The 10508-nt window shown below is 29.9% G+C and overlaps 1 protein-coding gene across 2 annotated transcripts; it reads right to left on the reverse strand.

Annotated features, from left to right (window-relative positions):
* Positions 1-297: 297 nt before the first annotated feature.
* LOC114132997 (E3 ubiquitin-protein ligase Su(dx)-like) lies at positions 298-9856 on the reverse strand. Of its 2 annotated transcripts, none has more exons than XM_050206222.1 (14): positions 9514-9856; positions 4639-4813; positions 4268-4409; positions 3872-4188; positions 3725-3814; positions 3495-3654; positions 3172-3436; positions 2915-3108; positions 2712-2855; positions 2401-2643; positions 2170-2329; positions 1601-2101; positions 899-995; positions 298-784 (listed from the first exon to the last, which is right to left on the reverse strand). In XM_050206222.1, the coding sequence occupies exons 2-14, from the start codon at positions 4739-4741 to the stop codon at positions 612-614; spliced, it is 2589 nt and encodes an 862-aa protein (XP_050062179.1). In that variant the 5' UTR covers positions 4742-4813; positions 9514-9856; the 3' UTR covers positions 298-611. The 2 variants fall into 2 exon arrangements, with proteins under 2 accessions (XP_050062179.1, XP_027854411.2); XM_027998610.2 differs by lacking the exon at positions 9514-9856 and adding an exon at positions 8547-9428.
* Between the last annotated feature and the right edge of the window lie 652 nt (positions 9857-10508).

Genomic DNA, 10508 nt, shown 5'->3' on the forward strand with positions numbered 1-10508 from the left:
CATGTATTTTTAATATTAATGATTGCTCAGTACTGCAATAAATATTTTAAATTATTATATAGTATTTAAGTACCCTATGTTTAATTAACAAATTAGAATGGATGATATTAGTTTAATGTTATAGTAAAAATTATTTTAAATGAAAAAGTAGATTATGTTTTATAAATTATATTTTCGTTCACCAAATTAAAAGTTTATGAAAAACCATAATCACTATTCATTTGATTTTGTTTGTACATCAATCATTACATTCAATACATTAAAAATATTTTTGTATCTATTTGTTACATACATGTATCTTATTTATAAAAACACAGTTCTTAAAATCTATAAGTAATAGTAACTATATGAGTCGGAGATATATAACGAGAAACATCAATGAATAAAACACCTTAACTCCAAAATTAATTAACGATGCATAAAATAAAAACAGAATATAAATTAAGGAATGTATTTTAAACCTCTAAAAGGCTAAATACGGTTTCACCGTTTATTTAATGTTGTGAGGTCATGATATCACCGTACGCTCTTATAAATATTAATATATATTACTATATCTATATTTAAAATCGTAACAATTGAGGGAACATTAACCTGAATATATTTGTGTTTCATTCTTGAGCAAACCCTTCAGTCTCCTCAATAGCATAATTGAGTTTTTCGACTAGCTGGTCATAGCTCTTGTATGGCGGTAAGTCTAATCTATTAAAGCATGTGTGAGAGCGAGGTAACCATGTTTCCTTACCAACCTTTTCTATGCAAAACCTCTGCGCTCCATTGCTCCCTAGACATAAATATTATTGTGGTTAATAGTTATTACTAATATCTCAATATAATAATGATTAAAAATAATAATATTAATAGTAATATTATTATTATTTTTTTTTGTTTAACTCACCCATAAGTTCAGCAAACCCTCCAACTGGAACCCTACATGTTCCAGTCACAAACTGAAGAAGTCTTGCTCGTTTTTCATTATCTGCTTGTTTTACAAACTACATTTAAAAATAAAATATATTAAATATTGGCAAAACCCAAATATAAATAAAAAATTAGGAGGTTAGATTAAGTCAGAAAATTTAATTAGTAAGTTTGATTAAAAACCTATACACTTTCAGTAAGATATAAATTATTTTGAAATTTTATTTGAATGTATAAGTTTAATTTTTAGAATAGTATTTTAAAATAATTAACTAAAATATAGGTTTATTAAATAGAAAATAAAAATACTAATATGACCTAACTTTTCATAGTGCATAAAATTCAATAAAAATTCAATATAAAATCATCGACTACTTTCTAAGCAAAGTGAATAATTTTATAAAATCATAATTTAAAATTAAAAATTGTCCATGCGAACACGTTCATATTGGCCACCCTTGTTATAGGTTATAGTAAACTTTAAAATTGATTTCATTAAAATATTTACACTATATTTAATTAAGTGTAGTAACCTAATATTAAAAAAAATTAACAATTCATAATATATTTCTAGTATTAGAACAATATAATTATAAAAATTATATTCAATGTTTGGAATAAACATTTATTTTTAATAGTATATTGAAAACAGAAATATTAATTAAATTAGCTTTAGTACCTGCCAGAACCAGTTAATTTGCTTGCTAGTTCTGTTATAATGTCGATAAATTGTGTGCTGCTGCCAGTCATCAACATCAATCTCTTGCATCCCACACAGCATGAGTTCAAGTTCACGTTCATCAAAATACTTTAACCATTCCAATGCAACTACTTCATTAAATCCATCTAATAATGCTTGAGTCTGTTCTTCAATGCCACGTGTCATTCTCCATTCAGTCATTAATCTAATATATTCATCTTTGTTAGCATCAGTAACCTTCACTTTGTCACCATTTTCTATCAACTCATGATGTACAACTTGTCCAAGTACTTCAAAATCTACCCCAAAGTACATTTCAATATCACTTTCTTCTAAATTATTGTCACGTATCCAAACCAATGAGTTATAAAATTCTGGGTCAATAGACTCGATATCTTTCATGGTTAGTTTTTTGTTCAACATACGCTTGTAAAAGGGCATCGTGAAACCAGAATAAATGAAACGGCCATGATATAAAGCCTATAATTTTATTCATAATATATTTATATATTTTTCATGATTTAAGACATCTTTATTATTATACTTACCATAGCTATAAATCGTCCAATAAATTTAAAATATAACAAATGGTCAGGGTTTACATACGAAGCAGGATTAATTTGTAGACTATAATTATTTTTATTGGCGTATTCAAATAAACAGTACATTGGGTTGAGTACTTCGTGGGAAAGTAAGAAGAACCATTCTCTGTTGAATTCAATAAATCAATTATTAATACTGGTAATAAAATGTTTTAACAACAAATAGAAACTATGTACCGTGAGACACCACCATAATCTAAGCCTTCTTCACCACGGAACACTATATACAAACGTTTCCTCATCTCATAAGCAGCAGATCTCATTATTTGATGATAGGAATCCTCAAACAGTGTCTGTCTGGAAACTGTAATCTTAATGTGACTTGATATTGCATTACTTTGACACAAATACCGGAACTGGCTTAATTTCCAACGGAATGATCTTTCATAAGCAGCAGGTACCCCATAAGGACCAGTTGAACTAAAATTATGAATATGTTTACACTTAATAATACATAATTATTATGATTAATATTTTTTCTTTTTTACCATTGAATGGGTGGTACATGGTTACGAGGATCTTCAAATGTAGTTGTATGTGTATTATGATCAACAAAATACCTAATTCCATCAGTAGTTTTTCTTACTTCCCAACCAGTTGGTAAATCCGAATTATCAATAATCAACTCAGTTCTAAAAAATAAATTAACTTTAAAATATAATCAACAAAATATTTTTTATTTATTTTATACCCTTGTGTACGTGGATCTTCCCACTGGGTAATGCGACTTTTATGATTAACAAAATAACATCTACCATCTGGTTGGACACGCTTTTCCCAACCATTAGGTAACTGTCCCATACGGTCTTCCTCTTCGACAACAGGATTTGGTGGAACTCCTGTAGTTTGTCTACTATTTGGTCCTGAACCTGTTCCTAAAGCATGCTAAACATTCCATACCAAAATAATTAGTTACATAGAAAATTATAAAACATTTATATATTTTACCTGAGGATAAAGAAATCTTTGATTTCCTTGTTGAACTACATGAGCTCTTTCACCTTGCCAATGTTGGTAATGTTGCAGTCTTTCAACGTTTGGTCGTTGCCATGTTGTAGTACGAGTATTATGATCTACATAATAAATGCGCCCACGGTTATCTCTTCTTAGCTCCCAACCAGCAGGTAATGGTTGTGGTCTTTCCCAAGAAGTTGATTTTGTGTTATGATCCACATAATATTGTCGTCCAAATGCATCAAATCTCATTTCCCAGCTATAATATAATTTATAAATTAAATGTTCTGATATAAAAATAAAATATTTTCACGCACCCAACAGGCAATGGTTCTTCTATTGGTACTGTAACAGGACCATTTTGATGATGAACAGTAATTGTTCCCTCTGCAGAATTATTGTGTACTGATGAAGTTTGCGAAGCCCGAATGTTATTAGTTAATGCATTATTTACAAGATTAGTTGATACATTCATGTCTAAAATGTATACAAATAAACTTTATTTAAAATCTTTTATGAATGGATCATAATAAAAACCATCTATTACCTATAGTCGGAACAGGTGATGCAACTACAGTCGTTATTGAGGTACGATTACGAGCTCTAACTCCGTTACTAAAATTGCCATCTGATAATCCTATTGAATAATGAATTACTTGAATTAATATTTCTTTTATATATTAAGTATAATTACCTTGATGATTATTAGTACTAGTTCCTGGATCTCTAGATGGATTCGAAACCTGAGACATATCAATTTGAAAACCATGTAATATAGTAATCAATTCCCCAACTTTAACCAAATTGTGAGATGTGGATGAACTTGATGTTAGATGATCATGATGACGAGTTCGCATCAAATCAATGGTCAACTCCAAATTATCACAGACACCATTATAATTACATAAAATATCATAAAGGCTAATACTCTTTTCAGCTATAAGCACATCTTTTTGAAATTTACAATAATCTAATACACGATAGTGTAATATTGAGTATGGAGTAACAAGTCTAAAAAAAAATATATATATATATATATAAATATCAACTATGATTAACTTTTAAGTTTATATGATATCTATTAACATACACAGTAAATTCTTCATTCCATTTTGGTTGATATGTATTTTTTATAACTTCAGTTTTATTCCTTTTAAAATCATCAACAATAAGTTCAACATATGGATGCGGTTTAATCAATCCACCATTATTTTTTAAATCTGCACTTTCAACTAAAACAGCAATAAAAATCAGATTAACAATGAATAAATAATAAAAAAAAAATTATGTTGTTTTGCAATTGTTCAGTGATTTTGCAAAAGTTATTCTCTTTAATGGTAAATATAATCAAGGTTAACTATAACTACCTATAACATTAATGGTTGTTTTCTATGTGATACAGTTTTAAATTAACAAATAGTAGCATAGATAGTGAAGTTTTAATACAAATTCTGAACTTACTTGTTACAATGAGTTGGAAAATTTGAATTTGATTTGAAGGAGCAATCACTCTATCTTGAGTCGATATTGAACAATTGGATAAATTGTCTACAATAGTACCCATGGCAACAACAATTTTTCCTTACAGTAGCTTGAAAAGCATTAAAAGTCTTAGCACAATTCCTTTTTGGCTCACCTAAAAAAAAAAAATTAAAAAAATTATCAATAAATTTAATTAATATTTATAATTAACAGTGTATTAAATGTAATAATTAATTTAAATTTAACACCTGGATGATAAATACCTTACGTGATGAGAAATAATTAGGAACCAATATATTATACTTCAATAGCTAACCTAACCTAAAACTAATTTGAATTACCTAAATAAATTAAGATTAAAATTATTGTTTACATAATATAAAAAATTAGTTTAGGTAGGTACCTATAGATTATCATAAACTAATATCAAAGATTAATAAAACATTATAACACTTCTTAAATAATGAATATGAAGGTCAAATAATATCATAGATCTACCTAGGAATAGCATTAAACAACAAATAGGTCACAAAATAAAACTTTTAGTTTATAGTCAACTACTTGTATAATTTATGATTAGATCTATGAATTAAATGCACTTATATGTTCAAAAATAAAGAAAAATGAACAATTTTGAATTATGCAAAATTATTATTATTATTATTATTATTATTATTATAGCTTGCACTAGTTGTACTACTAAATAGTAGATATGATAGAATATTAATAAATAAAAATATATAAACTTATACCTATTAGACATGAAAAATAAACGTTTTATATTAAAATAGGTAATTAGGTAAATTAGGTATGTATATAAATATTAGCATACAACATAAAATTCATAATGTATTCAAAATAAAAAAAAACTAGCATTTAGTATTTATAGTGTCAAGAAATAGATTTATGTTATTCTTTCTGAATTTAGAATACAATTTATTGATATACCTACAAAATAATAGAACTCAGAGACTTGTCTATGATTGATTATAATAACAAATGAAACAAATTAGGTAATTAATATTTGGTACTTATACCAAACCATGGACTAAGATATACTGAACTGGCATCAATTACCTTATCAGTGGCTCTCAAATGTTTCGAAAGCAACAGTCAAGTACAAGTAGGGGTAAAAGCACCATCTATTAATGTGTTATAATAATAATCTAATAATAACAATAATAACAACGAAAATCAAAAAAATATTTTAGTTATTATTGAGTACTGAACTATTGACTATTATTAATATTTTTTACTATTATTTATACTTATGACTTGATATGTATTTATGTATAGACAGTTCAATGCACAGACGTTTAATAGTTAATATAATTAAATTGAAAATATAAAAGTATCTTGTATCTATTGTATCTTTTCTACATTTACAATGTATTTAGTATCTTGACATATCTATAGGTACATTAAATGCACGTATATTGTTTCATCATACATTTTTTTTAACATCTTACCCAACCCTGCTTATTGTAAATGTATCCATCTAATATTCTTACTTTTTCTATTTTTTTACTTTATCTGCAAATAAACATTTAGGTACTGCATAGTTTGTAATAAAATCATTATTAGAAAAATGTTCAGCGCATACATAAGTTATTTTATGTAAAGAATTTCCATTCACTTCAGATATAATTTTGCTCCAAGCATCCAAGCAGTTATAATCATATACTTTAAATAATGGAACATTAAGTTTTTTATTAAAACTACAACATTTAACAATAGAACAACGTCGAGGCATTTTAAAGACCAATATATTTTATTAAATTATTTAAATTAACAACTATGGACGATATTAGAATTTGTTAAAAGATGTTCAAAATAGTATATTTGTATTACCTATGTATGTATTATATTATTATACATAAATATTAAATACTATAAATATCTAATTATCTAAATAATAATAAACATACAATATTAGACATTGGTTACGTTATTTGTTACTAGAAATGCTTTTACTCCTAGTTGTACTCTTTAAGGATGGGGAGTGGTGGTGTCGAAACATTTGAGGACTGTTCCTCAACTACCCTTCAACCATATCGATGCCAGTCCAGTGTATCTTAATCCATGTACTAAACTATATCTATTATCACTACTACCTCCGTTATTACGACTACTATGGTTGTTTTATACTTATTGTTTTATTTTAAAAATTGTAAAATGATATTGAATATAACATGTTAAATGTAAGAAAAAATTATGATATTGAGAAGATATTGGATTTTTATTGTTTTTTAAAATTTCAGTGAATTACTTTCTCTTACATTTTATCTCCACATAAATTCAGCTAAATATAATTTTAGATTATGACTAACTTTCATTAGACAAGATTACTGCAAAATAACTGTAAAACAGTCTATTTTCCGTTACCCGAGAAACATCAGATTACAAAAACTAATAATATAGATATTGTTATATAAATACCACAGAGGTGGCCAAACTTAAAAATTCTAGCAAAAAATTGAAAAATCAATTAATCCTTAATAATATTAGTCTAAATTTATTCATTTTATAGTAAGATTAACACAAAAATTTTATTTAAATAATCATTAAGATAAGACAATATAGCAGTGGTAGGTACAGAATTTAAAATTGAATTTAAATATTTTAAATATAGGTATAGGTAGGTAATGCCTATTTTAATGCTTTTAAGTATTTATTATTTGTGATTTTGGTAGTTTATCATTCTTAATTAAAATTTGCTACTTCAACTAGTAGCAATTTTTGTATGTTTGTAGGTACCAAAATAGTATATACTAATGTAAGCGTTAAAAATATGATTATACATTATATTAATCGTGGGGTTGTTTTTTGATTTATAGTCATATAATACATTATAAGAGTATTTGGGTATTTTATAAAAAATGAATGTGTGAAATTCTGAAAGTATTCATCTATCATATAATAACTAAATCAATAAACAATTGTGATAAATTGAATTTATTATCATTTTTTATCAGCAGTAAAATATGATTAAATAACATATTACCTAATTGTAAGGTTGTTTTTTTTTTTTTTTGACATCATTTATCTTGCATAAATTGCAGTGTTGTTCAGTTAGGTATGTACTTACAAATCGAATTCTTAGTTAAGTTTGAATGTTGGTATTACATTAGTATAATGATTCTTTATTGTTGTTTTAGTCATCAAATAGGTGAATCGACTATATTTTGTTTTAGAATAACTCAACCAGAAAACCCATTTTGTTAACTCCAAAATAATAGGCTTAATCTTCAAAAATATTATTGACAGGATATTAATTGTGAAACAAACTGCTAACTGTATTACTTAAATAATACCACTATTACATATCAAGCGAAAAGCAACTTACCCTATGATACAATGTCTCTATAAAAAAGAAAGAACTCGTGATAAGAGAGAAAACAAATCTTGAAAATGGATTATGTTCCCATGGTCTTTGAACACTCGAGTCTAGCACAACATACTTCTGAAGTATAGTAAAAAAAAAGATAAGACTAAAGAGTAGGTAGAACAAAAACATGTCAGCTTAAAGCGTTATCGTATATTAACATTGTCTCGACCACTCAACAGTCACCCTGACCCAGAAGCGACGATGATGACCTATGCCATGGTCATCATCAGGGCCAGCCGAACACTAATAGTAGACAAGATTAATGCGATATGGAATTTTTTTTTTCGGTCAACCCATGGCGACAAGCACACGATAAGTGGTTAATCGACATCCCATCACAGGTACTGAGGTACCTGCTCGTAGTCTGATCGACAACAATTCGAACGACAGAGAACCACGTAATAGGTAAAACAATCAAAATGAAAAAGAAAAAAAAATGTCAGTAAATGACACTTAAAATTTTTGTCGCGGTAAAGGGGCTAGGGGGAGTGGCACTTACTGTGTATTAACGTCGTCTGACAGCAGCTCGGCGTGCGACGAGAGCTCTCCAATACGATATTGGCTCGAAACTGGTGGTCGGTCGATCGGTCGAGGTAGCGCCGGGCTAGCGAATCGATCGAATGAAACACCGGAGAGCAGCGGACCGGGAAGACGGGCGAAAAGTCGTCTCTTCCGGCGTTGTCGACGACTACGTACTACGACGACGGCGGACACGATGACGCCACGAGTGTTCCATCGGCGGCGGCGGCACGCCGGACGAAGTACGACGATTGTGTTCGCGGAACTCTACCAGCGGAGGTCTCGGCGACCCGTGATCACCACTGTATTCACTACTATCGATTTCGATTACGGTCTTTCGGAACGAATATACGGGCGACCGCGATCACGGTTCACGCTGACGACGACGACGATCGACGGTGCAATAAATTACGCAGGTGTAGGTATTATGGTACGATAATAATAATTAACGATATCACTTAGACCTACTGTAGGTAATTATTGTAAATCGTAATGACGACAATAATAATAATTATTACGTGCGTGCGTGCGTGCGTGCGTGGGTTAATTTTCCAAACTGCACCTCCACCACCAGCGGCTACGACGGTCGTTTGACAACCGGAGAGAGAGAAAGCGCGTTTTGGGTCGCAAAACTCGCGGCGAGGCGGACGAGATAACGCTACACGCGCGCGCGCACAAAATGCACACTCACGCTCGCACACACACACGCGCGCGCACGAACGCACACAAACGCGCACCGCACGTATTTGCTGCCGTGTAGATTGTGCTGTTGCACAATAATTTGCGCGGCGACGTGCTGCTCGCCGCGTTCCTATACCGTTTCGGTGATTTTTTTTTTTTTTTCAACTCGATTATTTCTTCTGACACGACAACAACAAGGTATTATTGCGAAACGACAAACGGGTATAAATGTTAATACTAATAATAATTAATAATAATAATATTACCTATTATTATTATTATCGCCGTGTTAACCGGAGTCTTACGCGATAGTATGACGTCGTGGATTGTACGCTCATCGTCGTTCTAAAGCGATCGTTAAATCATTGTTTTTTGATTCCGATCCCCGTTTTTAGGCCGTTTTTCGAGTAGCTCGCTCGCAGTAGTTCACACACCATTGATTACGAACTGTAGGTATATGTAGGTACACCGCTGGACGTTCGCACTACCCACGTCGGGTGAACTGGGCGTGTTCGCGACGGTGGTTTTTCGACGACGGCCGAAACGTTTGGACCGTCGCGCGTGTCGACCAGCTGCGTAGCTCGGTAGCTCACGTCTATACGAATGTCGAATAGCCTCTGAAATTATAATATTGACTTTGTGTAATATCAAGACTAAAAACTATGAACAATAAGTCGACATACGGAGTGTGCTCACGAGAATATAGGAGAAAAAAGCCCCTTAGCAACGAACACTAAACATTCAATGATTATTCTTCAATTCATATTATAATTACTAATATTTATTTAAAAATGAATAATAATAACACATACATAGTATTATTATTTACACGAGTTCTTAATTATATTTCTATTATATTACTCGATGCCTAATCCCTTCAACTTTCGTCTTTCAAGTTAAAAAACTTGTGGTGGGATTATGGGGAGTTCTCAATTATTAATTAACAATATTAATTTTACTATAGAAAACAAATAAAGCAAAATGTTATATACGTTTTATGAATATATAGTCGCACAATAAAATAAGTACCTAATATTGAATTTTTTTATATTTTCTAGAAAAAATATAATCTATATTGCAGATATAATAAGTGTATGTTGTTTAGAATAAAAAAACACGAAAACTGTAGGTATACTTTTCGGTTATCGTTAGGTATATTTTACTTTATTTTTTCCCCTTTTGTTTATTTTAATAAACTTGGAAGGCTACCTGGAAGTGTGAGACTACAAGGGATGATAGGTTTTTAATGAGTGGATAGTTA

The sequence above is a fragment of the Aphis gossypii genome, chromosome X (assembly GCF_020184175.1).
Source record: "Aphis gossypii isolate Hap1 chromosome X, ASM2018417v2, whole genome shotgun sequence".
NCBI classification, from domain to species: domain Eukaryota; kingdom Metazoa; phylum Arthropoda; class Insecta; order Hemiptera; family Aphididae; genus Aphis; species Aphis gossypii.

Coding starts and splice junctions, on each gene's coding strand:
- LOC114132997 (XM_050206222.1), bottom strand. CDS start 4,741: ATGGGTACTATTGTAGACAATTTATCCAATTGTTCAATATCGACTCAA. Junction 3,815..3,871: donor TAGTACTAATAATCATCAAG/GTAATTATACTT, acceptor ATTATTCAATAG/GATTATCAGATGGCAATTTT. Junction 785..898: donor AGGGTTTGCTGAACTTATGG/GTGAGTTAAACA, acceptor ATTTATGTCTAG/GGAGCAATGGAGCGCAGAGG.